The 12,232-nt window shown below is 41.8% G+C and overlaps 1 protein-coding gene across 14 annotated transcripts in view; it reads right to left on the bottom strand.

Moving 5' to 3' along the window:
* utrn (utrophin) overlaps nucleotides 1-12,232 on the bottom strand; it is a 166,503-nt gene that overhangs the window by 43,914 nt on the left and 110,357 nt on the right. For 11 of the 14 annotated variants that reach the window (XM_027284138.1, XM_027284139.1, XM_027284147.1 and 8 more), the window contains 6 exons: nucleotides 10,132-10,261; nucleotides 8,164-8,432; nucleotides 6,962-7,108; nucleotides 5,697-5,741; nucleotides 4,374-4,452; nucleotides 2,976-3,036 (listed from right to left, as the gene is read on the bottom strand). In XM_027284138.1, the coding sequence (XP_027139939.1) occupies nucleotides 2,976-3,036; nucleotides 4,374-4,452; nucleotides 5,697-5,741; nucleotides 6,962-7,108; nucleotides 8,164-8,432; nucleotides 10,132-10,261 (731 nt within the window). The remainder of the gene's footprint in view (nucleotides 1-2,975; nucleotides 3,037-4,373; nucleotides 4,453-5,696; nucleotides 5,742-6,961; nucleotides 7,109-8,163; nucleotides 8,433-10,131; nucleotides 10,262-12,232) is intronic. The other 3 variants (XM_019259060.2, XM_027284145.1, XM_027284142.1) reach the window with 1 other exon arrangement.

Genomic DNA, 12,232 nt, shown 5'->3' with positions numbered 1-12,232 from the left:
TTTTTCTTTTACTTTGACAGCAACCTGCCAGACTTATCAATAGGTGTCTGTGAAGGGTGATAAGTGCCTGCATTCACCGCCTGACATCTTCTGTCTTCCTCTGGCTTTCAACTGGCCTCCTCTGCCTCCTTTTCCCTCTGTAAACATTAACCCCCTCCCGTTTGAGGTTATCGGTATTCTGCTTTGAACATACAGTTCAAACAGCTTTGGATTCTTCTTAAAATTATGTTCAACCATAATTCTACACTACATAACAGAGACACCCTGAGACGGGGATGGATTATGTCCACTCATGTGTATAAAGCCTGTCTGTTCTATTGGGGACACGCAACACCACCGAGTGTTTCTTGACAAAAGCGCAGACAGATTATATATCTAGGAAAGCATTGCATTGTAAAGGAGACTTTCTCTAATCTTTGCAGTGTCGCAGTCTTGCTATATTTCCCCTCAAAACGCCTACAAGGCATGTGAGCCCACACCAGAAGTGACAAAATGGGTAAAATGGGACAGCAAGCCAGGTTGCCAGCATGAGGTGGCAGGCACCGAACTTGTGTGAATCCATTTGAATTTTCCCCAATATGTCACTTGAACTCTTCACTATAGGGGGTGGACAAGTCGCAGTTTTAATCAGGGACCCTTTGTCAGCTCAGAGAAAAGAGGCAGAGTATGAGAGGAGATGGAAGAGGAGACGAGGAGGGGTTTGGGGAAATGAATGTGTCAAAGACTGATGCGACATCCCATAGATGTCATGGCACTGAAAACGACCTGTGATTAGTCCTGGAGATGGATTTAGAGTTCAGTTTTCAAGTTGCAAATTAAGTGGGTATGTATGAGTGTGCAGCAGCCTGCATGTATTTGTGTGTGAGACAGCAGAGATCTTTTAAAAAGCCATACTGAGATTAAAGTTGCAGGAAGATTGATTCTTTTTTTTCCTGTTTCTGAAAGGCAATGTAGGGTTAAAAATAAAACCTGGTCCCACCAACCTAGAGGCATCAACAGAACATATGGCGTGTGTTTACAATGGGTCTGTGTGTGCGTGTTTGATTAGTCTGAGCTTGGTTCCAGTTGGAATTCATATGCATCTTTGGGCGCGTGGAAGTGTTTTCTTGCCAGCTCGAATTTGTGCATCTCTATTTGTGTGTCCAAATGTATGTGTGCGTGTGTGTCTTACTTTGTGCAAATGCCCTTATGCAAATGTGTTTTGTTGGTGCGAGTGGGCGGAAGCAGGTTCATTGGCTGGGCACATCTGTGATCACAGGCTGTTGTTGACTCTAAAGTTATAAGCCTGTCCTCCGAGTCGTTGCCTGTCTCTGGCTTTCATCTGTGATCCCCCTCTAGTGCCAAACAGCAGGCCAAAGCACGGCACAGGTGTCCCTTCCCCTCATCCTTTGTCTAAATCCTTTTTTTCCCTTCATCTCTGTCTCTGTCTTTATCGTCTGTCTGAAAATGTTTTCATCTTGACCTCCCAAATTAAATTTTCAGGATGATTCAACAAACTGAATCAACCCTTTAACGGGCTGGTTTTATGTTGCATCAAAACTTTTTAGAGTTTAACCTATTGCTGAGCCAGGACTGGACCTGTAAATCTTCACAGCTGAAGCTTTTATTGTGGGTTGTTCTGTGGACAATGGCACAAGGGAAATTTTTAAAATATAGCTATTTGATAAACTGAGACAGTGACATTTGGGCTCAGGGACAAGGTGATTCAAGAGGCCAGCCCTAAAAGTTACACCCATTTTATCATCTTAAATCGTAAAGGCTGTAATACTGTCCCAACAAAAACGAGAGACTGAGACAAAGAAAGCAGGACTGACAAATCGTTGAGCGTTAAAACTGCGATCCAAAGATTTTTCTTACCATCAGCCAAAAATAAGGGTTGATTCAGGTTTGGTTAGTCAGCAGTTCACTGACACACAGTTATATGATTTGTGGATAATGAGGTCCGTCAAACTTCCAGAACTGACATTTGCTTAACAGCAGAGAAGCTGTCTCGTTTGCCAATACAGATATTCCCTCTGCTGTTTGGCCTGATTAGGCAAAAATTAGAATGGGAAGCAAAACGTCAAGCTAAAGTTGTTACAGTCACCATTAGAACAGTGTGAGAAGCTGTCCTGGGATTCAGGCAGGTATTATCTATTCAAAAAGAGTGAATGAGAAATGTGCAGGTGAAACTGCTCGAATTTTAATATACACAAACCGGAGCTAATTTGCGGAAAAAAGCTCATAATTGGGAGCAAAATAAAAAAACGGATGTGCACCGAACATACACAGAACAATAATAATAGCTGCCTGATTTTTCATGGGAGATGTATGTCAGAGGTCAGAGCTTTAATGTGAAAAGGTTGAGAAGACTTAAGTGCTAGATATTCTGTAGAAATATGTTTGGGGTAATGAGCTATTTCGGTTTTAAATTCAACTCCATCCAAACCACCAACTGCTTACATTTGGGTCTACCTTAAGGAGGATGTAGCGGCTGGAAATCTGCCTCACAAAGATGCCAGGTAAAGCCATTAAAGATCATGTGTCAGTCTGACTAGACAGAATATTTTGGCTTAGTTTGATTGCATTAACCTACACAACCCGGAGGTCACGGCCAATAAAGGAATCATCAGCAATACTCAGGGAGAAAGTTTTTTGCTGATATTTAACTTGCAGAATCTAGAGATCTACAGTAGGCTGAAGCTCAGTCTTAGGACACTGACTCCTCCCCAGAGATCAATATTCAAAAGTTATATATAAAAAAGACAAGAAAATAGTCAAATAAAACAATTTGAGACAGGAGAATCACTCCTAATTTCAAGTCACAATTCAACACTTGTATGAAGGAGTCACCCACAAAACTAAAGAAAGAAACAGTGTTTCTAGAGAAAATATCCTCAATGCCCACATGCAACAATCACTGACACACACCAAGACAAATGCATGCAATTTATCCACACACAAACATGGCTACTGAACAATTTCTCGCCACTTACTTGATGTAATATGGAACCTTATTCTGAGAAACCGCACGTTGCCAGGGGAGCTGTACTGAAGCTACATGCAGAGAGAGAGAGAGATAAATGAAAGAAGAGATGGAGTCACACAGTCAAAATCAAAACACCACCTTAATAAACACTGCATAATTTTACCACGAAGTACAGTGATGTATTTAGTGTTTGGGGCTCGACTAATTTTCACCCATAATAATATAGTCTAGCCATGTAAAAAAAGACTCTCACTGTGCATGAAATTGGGATACAAAAAAAAGCAAATGGGTATTGTTTTCTTGGCAGAAAGAGGGAGGAGGGAGATAATTGGGCATGAAAGGAAAAAAGAAATTAAAAAACAAAGAAAGAATGTTGAGAGAAGTGCACCCAGGTTTATGTTAATTTTTGTGGAGCACAAAAGATGGCAATAAATACTGATAGACCAAGGAAATCTTAAAAATGACAAGCTGATACCGTGTTAAAACAGGCCAAATATAAGACTTGAGAAAGTCTCAAGTGCAATAAGGAACAGAAATGTTGCATGATTTGTCGCCCTCCCACTTTCCCTCCTCCTTGACACAGCTCCACACTCAGATAGAGAGATGAAAAGACAGTACAAAAAAGAGATTAAGCGAGATTGGGAGATATATACGAGATGGATAGGGCAAGATAAGGACCCAGTACTTTATTGATCCCCGAGGGAATATTAAGCTAGTAGTGTAATGAGAGCGAATGTGTGATGAAGTAGATAGTGTCATAGTGGCGAGGAGATGAAAGAGGAGATGGGGTGCTGTTTTGTCTGGTGCGGTTGCAGAGCTCTCAGCGGGGCTTACTGGGTAAATTCATGTCTGTTGGCGGTGACATGGCACAGTGGCTGAGCTTACCACATGCTCTGAAGCACATGTCGTCCATTTTGTCTCTGTGTCTGACAGCCAGCAAAGCAAATCAGGTGGAGCATAAAGAACACTAATGACTATATCATTATAGAAAATGACGAGAGAGAGAGAGAGAGAGAGAGACAGACACCGGGAGCGAGAGACTAGCTGTTTTGTTTAATGTTCACACTCCTGCATTTGTCTTTCTCTCTAGCTTTGTCTCTAACTTTCTCTGTCCCTCTCTCACTGCTAATGATCGCTCTAAAGAGGGTGAAAGAGGAGGGAGTCAGTGGAGAACTGTAATTAAGCCTTGCATAATTCAAGAGGAAAGTGCTTCGTCTGCAAACTGCGTGTCTGTGCATGTGTGACCGTGAAGCGTATAGCTGTAGATTAGGAGATGGGACATAAAAAAATAAGGCTGATGTGAAACAGTGTAACTGAGTGGAAACAAACCAAATCCCCCTCAAAAATGTCTAATTTCCTAAGAGAGGTAATTGGCTCTGTGTGGTAATTGGACTTGTGTACTCACTGGAGAGAAAGTGTTGAGAGGAGGGGCCGAAATCGCGGTGGGCTTCCTGGAGCAGCTTCAGTCTGTCCTCCACCGCCACCTGCGAGATGAACAGACACACAGACGTGACAGTCAGCTGTTGGCCTGAAAGCTGCACTTGATGAAACTTTACAGTGGCTGGAGATGGCGTCATGGTTGGAATGAATTCAATTTCAACACAATTAAGTTGGACGTGGATTTGCTGTGAAACAGTAAATTCAAAAAACTTTTTTTCCTTTTAAAGGTATACTTTATCTTATCTTCAATGAGTATAATGTAAATATATGCATATGGTATTCCATTTATATCTGTATCGCATGTGTATTGCATTGTATAGAAACTATTTGCCCATTCCCAATTGGAAACATTTTAATATTCTAGCTGGATTACTTTCTCTCACTTTGAAACTGGGATACTATAGCATGTAAACACCTGATCCAGATTCCAGATCAGTGTTTGCCATATGAATAATATAATTTATCACATATTTATATTGTGATATATTGAGTTAAACATGAAAAAAATACAACTAATACAACAAGATAAAATATCGCTACGTGGTAAAAATGGAAAGGCAAAATCTGACAGTAGACAAATGTTGTTGTCTCAAGGTAAATACTCATATACTGTCACCTTTAGCAGTTATTACATAATCATCAGTCAGTAAAAAAAAGATACATAATTTTATGACACTGAAATGGAAGTGAAAGACAACAAACTGTGATGTTGCTTTTGTCTTATCAAGCCAAATCCAGCAAAGTGAAAAATACAAAAGCAAGAAACCAGAGTGGGTTCATCCCACTACCGCTGCAGTAACTCGAGCCACGCAGAAACCACAGAGCGAGATATGGAGGAGTCAAAAACATGCTGGTGTGACACACAGATCAGAAACATGAATAATATCAGAATCATGTGGCGTCTCATGTTGCTTGTAAGCATCATTTTCTGAATATGATCAAAACAGGACAAGACTCAAGACCTTCCTTTTTCCTCATATACTCTATATTACCTTTATTATTACAAAACTGTATTTAAAGAAAAAAATGGAGAGCTTACTAGATCCTATCAAGATAAAAACACTAGATCAATTGTTCAGTACACCCAATGAAAGGTGAAGCTTCATACAGCTTTGAGTTATTAATCGCACACATTCAATCCTGCTCCCCTGCTGAAAGCTTTGTAGTGACCTCTCAGGCTGTGCACCTGTGGCCGACGCGACTGTGGGGTTGCTTTGGTCCATCAAGCTCAATAGCAGGACCGTATTGGCAATTTGTAGTATTGAAAGTCACACACATACACATATACCTGAGGCGTTGTGGCAGCCAGATAACAGCTGTCCACACAGGGATCCTGGAAAGAGACACAGAAAGGCCAATAGCTCAGTTTCTTTCTGGACACTAATGGATATAATGGTCACTGTCCCACAGAGATGAAGATGGGAGCTGTCTGCATATGAAAACTGAATCATCAAACTACACAGTCAGATCTGGCTTATTAGTGGAGCTGTCGCCTTCCTGCAGGCTGAAAGAAATAAAAAGAATGGAAAACAGAGAAACTCAGTCCTCCCCTCTCTGTGTGTCTTTGAGTTATGGTTATTCTCCAGGCAAAAAGACTATTACTGGGCATCTGTACAGTATATTGGGAGATATCACAAGGCTACAAATTAAAGGGATGACTTTAGTTTCTAAGATCTCATTTCTTTCTTCTGCTTTTTTTTCTGCCCACATTCCCGACTCATTTATCTCAAGCAATGCCGCTGTCGGAGGGTTTGACGTGTATTCAGTATTCAGTCCTCCTACCGCTGGACGAACAGGCGTCATCAGCCAGATTGGTCAAGGAAAAAAAAATACTTATACTCTCATAATCAACACATGTAGAAAATAAGTCAGTCCAAGAAAAACACAGTGTACAGGACACAGTGTAAAAAAAAACATGAAGAAACAGGATAATTGACCTTGCCTCATGAAGAGAATGTGTGTTCATACAAACTTAACATAGAGGATATCGCTTTCTAATTCACTACCAGCATCACTTCTCAACTCTTTCTTCTGATGACTTGTAAAGAGACTTTGCGATGACATTCCCTCAAGGACTGAGACACGCTCCGCTGTGAGAAATGCTCAGCGAGTCCCTCAACAGATTAGACCAAGACATCGAAGCGCTTAGAGAGCCAAGAATGTGACTGCTGTTCTGTGAGAATGGTGTCCATTGATGATTAGTGACAAAGTGTTGTATTGAGAACAGAGCTGTGTTCAAATAAAACAGGTACACGGGTAGAGGCACAACTCTCAGTCCCCTGTGTGTTTCGACTGACACAAAGTGAAATCAGCATGCACTCAGTGAGAGAAGATACTAGGGGAGACAGAGACGGACAGAGGAGATAAAAACAAACACAGGCAGGCAGGAGAATGAGGGAAGAGGAGGAAAGAGGATCAAGATGTATTGAAGACAGCGTTTATTTAGCCACGGTGGACAAAATGCTGTGGGAAGAAGAAGAACCCCAAGAGAAAACAAGAAAGCGACCGCGTCTGATCCAACATCTACAGATAATTCATGAGGATTTAAACTACCTGTAGAAGTTTCCATCTCATGTTGAGCTGGTCCAGTTGTCTGGAGGCAGTGGAGGACAGCTGAATGTCTAATGGTGTCAGCTCCGCAGAAAGCTCATTGACGATTCTTACATCTTGACGTAATGGAGCGATCTCCTCTCTGAAGGCCTGAACAGAAGGTTTAATGTAATTGGCATTGTAACTGTATTATAGTTATAAATACAGGCTAACTAATTGCTTAATTATGAAGTTTGTGCTTTCACAAACAATAACTGTGAGTTCCTGTTTATCTTTTTATGCTGACCTCATAGGCTCTAATTGGAGACAAATCAAGTTTTAAATGGAGTTTTGTTGTGCTATAATTTGCATTTATAGTCTCTACTGCGGTTGTTAACAAACTTAATGTCTACAGCCTCTGTGTGTGTCACATACTGAAGAGAAGTGTTTCCACTGTTGTAGCAAAATCTATTAATAGCCTGTTTTATTCCAAGTGGATGCCTACATGACATGGATATTAAGAGCCATAATTGGCCAGACTGCCCATACCACAGGGAGGCAATCACTGAGATATGACGTGGTGTAACAGACAGCTAAATGAATGCAACAGTGCAGAAGTTTCCTTCGCTCATACAACCTGTGAAGCATTACCTGACTATTTTGGCGCAGCTGTTTTTCTTCTGTCCTCTATCTCTCCTTTGTCACTTTCTCATTGATTGTTTACTGTTTATTAGGAAGTGCTGTCATTTTTCTGCTTGTGAGCTAAATGTGTTGCTTGTTTCTTGGCCAGGTCTCCTTGGGCAAAAAGGCATTCTCGAATTTGATGAGCAGCATTTACAAACAAACAAGACAGAATCATCAAACCGAGTACATGATCAAAGCGAGTACTATTTGTTCTGAAAATAAAAAGAGATAGAGGAGAGAGGAGTGCGGAAATTGTGTGGGAATTCACAGCCAAGTCTTAGTCAGTTTATTGTGTGCATTTATTTTATGGATGTACGTGTTTCAGGTAATACTTTCAATGAATCAAATCTCCATTTGAAGCGCTGACTTTACTGTTAAATCAGTGATTTGCGAGTTAAACACACAATTCACGGCTAAACTGCAAGTTAAAGAAAAGATGACATTTGTTCAAGCTGACTCAGTGCCGCGAGCTGTAATGATGTACAGATGGGTGGGGTGTCTAACTGCTGACTTGATGCGCTCATGCTGTCTTTCTGACTCACCATGGTTCTGTCGATGTGGTCCTGCAGAGAGTCGATCAGCAGATCGCCCACAGGCTGCCAGGTAGCTTTGGCCTCCTCTGCCTGAGTCAGCCGCAGGTCGAGCTGGTCCATGGAGCTCTGCAGCTCCTGGAGACGCTCCAAGGCTCCCTCCACCTGACTCTGCCAGCCACCCATGTGTCCTTTCAGACGCTCCCACCGCTCTCTCACCTCACCCGTCTGCTTGCGGATAGCCCGGGCCAACCCTCGGGCCTTCTCCTCTGGGGTGAGGTCTGGGGGCAGAGAGGGAACAAAGGAAGAGAGAGAAAGAGTTAAAGTGATTTTGTCGACAAAGACAGCTTTTGTGCCCTTTGTTATTTTTTATTAAACACTTTGTTTTCAGACCGCTACATTGTATTGCATAAATATTCAACACCACATATATTGTTTTGTATCATTTAGGTTAGAAGCCTTTCATGGGCATTTTCCCTCTTACTGTACTTTCCATTATTTATGTCCTTTGTAGGATTTCAGCTTAAGCAAATAAGAAAACTCAAGATGCAGAGGGAGATGAGGAGGGAAGAAGGTAATAAGAAAAAGAAAAAAGGATCTCAGTTACAGTGAGGGTGGAAGCGAAGGCAGACAAGGTATGGTGACAGTGACCAAACGAAATGGAAAAGGGTGAGAGACGCAGGGGATCTAGGGAATGGGTATGGCAGGAAAGGTGAGGGTAAGGGATAAATGTGACATATCAGAGGACACAGACAGAGAGGAAAGAAGAAAGTGGGGAGAAGAGAAAACCGCTCCTCAAATACTCATTTTAACTACAAAGAAAGATGAGTAGCGCTTATGAGCTCTAAGGCCTCATCGTCAGGGGTAGTGACTGAATTACCATCTTCACCTGTTGCCCCTCTGCAATCTCTTTCTCCCTCCCTCACATGCATACACACAAATCATCTTTGAGACACACCGCAGACTGTGCCTCATACAGACAATACATACATACAGTCAATTAGGTGGCATAAACAAAGCAAAATTACTAAGAAAGAGAGTGTAAGACATCCGAAGTTGTTAAGACTTCACTGCAGTGTCACTTTGAGGAATCCCACCCCCTCTGATTAGATAAGAAGAGCAGCCTCTAATGTTAAATCAGCTTTTTATCTATTTATACAATGAGGCAAGCCTTTGATATTTGTATCAAAGATCACAGACAACAAGCCTATTGGAATGTGCTCTGAAGTCTCGCCACACCCCTACACAGCCCCTTAGGTTGGTTTAATTATTTACATAGTAGAGTTTTAGTTTGAAGGGAAATGTGCTGACTTAACCGAGACTTCCCTGCCGCATGCAACAGAGACAGAGAGGGAATGCTGAATGAGTCGGTGCATACTTAATTCTTGGGTGCTGTATTAGATATTGGTATTACCACCACCAGCTCGGATTTCAGTGAGTGGTCTTTCAAGGGCACTTAACCTCAGAACTGGGCCAAATGCGCCCTTATATTTGGGTTAAAGGCCAAAACCAGACAGGGTTGCTGTGAATGTCTGAGTGCTTTTTGGTGCAGAATGTGCAGATTAAGACACATTGCAGATCTGGTACTCCTAGCTGGGTAAAAACCAGTCTACGAAGTGAACTGAACATGCCATCATAACCTCCCCAGAGTTTTAGTACAGCAAAAGGCCTTTGTTGCATGTCCTCTCCTCCTGTGTCTTTCCCCTCCAGTAAGCTCACTACTGTAATCTATCCACTCATGGAAATAATACCCCGCACCACCAATAAGGAGTATTTAGTCTTGCTGTGCACACTTGCCTTTGACTTGATACTGAAAGACGTACTGTTCTGCAAGGCCAGACTTAAACTGAGCTCCTGTTTGACTAGAAATGCACTGCAAGTGGTTAATATGGACTGTAAGTGGTACTGCAGTGTCAGTTTTAGTAGCATTTCAAAATAAAGCCTTAATAATATTTTCACATAAAGAGTGTGTAAACCTACCAGTCTTTGGCTGCAGGTTCTTGCGTGGCTCTCCGGGACCCTCGATGGGCTGGTCAGCCAGAAACATCCGGGCTTGATCCAAAGTACTGACCACCAAGTGCTCACGTTCCTTCAGTTCTGACCGTAGGGTCTGCAGGAGAAACACAAAGCAGCAGGTTAAAGGGCTTTAGTCTGTAATATATGAAGGTAACTAACTCTGTGACGAGCTGGCAACTTGCCCAGGGTGTACCCTGCCTCCTGCCCAAATTCAGTGACCATGATAAGGAAAAGAGCTTACATATAACGGATGGATGGATGGACGGACGGATGGATGAATAGATACATGTCAGAAAAGAGTATCTCAACTTCAAACAGAAAGAAAGTTTGATTTTAACAGAATGTTTGAGAAAGAAGTAATTAGTTAATTTCCTCTGCAGTTATATGCATGTTTCCAACTCTTACGTCCTGATTTAGTCTGTGCCAATGAACTTCAAATGAACCTGTTGTATTGTGAACAAGGTGATGCATCCAGATTGCTGCCCCCCCCAACAGAAATATCCAGTAATCAAACAGTTCTGCTTAAATCAGCTCTGACTTTCAGGATATTACAAAAGAGGCACTTATGGCTTACTCAAATATGCGCACATACGACCAAAGAACAAGAGCAGATGTTCATGTTCAGCTTATGCACGAGATAAACAACACTCTCAATGGCTAATTAGGTGAGTGCTGCATAACAAAATACTTTCTCTGCTTAGTCTTCCCTTATTAGAAAACAAAGAGTGTTAAGAGCAAGAGAGCAGCTACTGTATGTTGAGAGTGTCAGCTGGAGTGAGAGCTCTGAGAACAGAGCAGCGATTGAAGGTGAGAGCATGCGGGTCAAACCAAGCATTTCCTTTGGGTCGGTGTGAAATTAACTGAGTGATCCGCAGAATAGAGTGAGTTGCTGGGCGCTATAACCCTGCAGGAATTATCATTACAGAGCAGGATAGGAATACAACATATCCTGTCCATCTTCTTATTACACACACACTACCAAACAGAAGAAGAGATGCTAAGTTCACAAAACAATTTGACGGACACTTTTCTTAACCTCATGTCAACTAGTCAGCCACAGCTCACAGCAGGCAGTAAAAACTAGAGATAAGGAGTGAGTATGGCATAATTATTCTTGTTTTAATATAAGGGTGACCCCAGGGGACTTCACTGCTTACCGGAGTGTGTCATTGCTTTGTGAGGAGGTGATGTAGTTTAAGATGCTGTGAGGCAACTTGATTAGATGGGATGACTCGCTTTGATAGTCTCACACTTATCAAACGCATCGAACAGACAAGTGCAGCGGAAATGAGATGCCAAAAATTCTGTTTTTCGTTTGTGCCCACAACACCGGCTGAGTGACAGATGACAACACACTGGGTTCAGCGGGATCGTATACACAGCACCATCTGAAGAGATAAGACAGGGGAAAGAAAAGCAGGGTAGGAGGATGGGAGGTAACCGTCTGCTCACAGGCTTTGAGACGCACACACTTTTTTTCTTGTTCTAGTTCTCAAATAAAAAAAAAAGCCAATTTCAGGGAGCAACTTTCTGTAAAAGTCAAGTTTAGCCCACTGCAATGACAATTTCCTACAGCCTCCTGCAGACAAATGTACCCTCATGCTGAAATGAAGCATCCCGCTGAACCCAAATTAAATCACCCCTGCTAATAAATGGTTTGCTCCGTTTCAATGATTTCCACCTAGCTCACATGAAGGAAACATAATAGGCAGGTAGCTCAGAGAGGGGACCTTGAGAGATAGAAACTAAATGAGAGGTGATTGAGGAAGAAGAAAAGAGGTATGTATGGGGAGCAGAGATAAGGAAAGGAGCTAAACTGCAAAGACAACTACGAATAGAAACCAACTTTTTGCTTTTTCATTGTTGTTTTTTTGTTTTGCACTCAGATTTGTTGGTGACTTGAATCAGGATTTAGAAGGGATTAAATTGAGTGAGAAGAGGTTGTTTATCAGCAAACATTCTTTGCAAGTTTCTTAGAGTTTAGCAAGTCAAATATTCTGATTTCGGTTTTTTAAACTTAAAAAAAAAATCCTTTCCTGCAAATCACAGATAGCAGCTCAGTCTG

The sequence above is a fragment of the Larimichthys crocea genome, chromosome XI (assembly GCF_000972845.2).
Source record: "Larimichthys crocea isolate SSNF chromosome XI, L_crocea_2.0, whole genome shotgun sequence".
Lineage (NCBI taxonomy): Eukaryota > Metazoa > Chordata > Actinopteri > Sciaenidae > Larimichthys > Larimichthys crocea.
The sequence above is the reverse complement of the archived record's forward strand: the minus strand, read 5'-3'. Positions and strand labels throughout refer to the sequence as shown.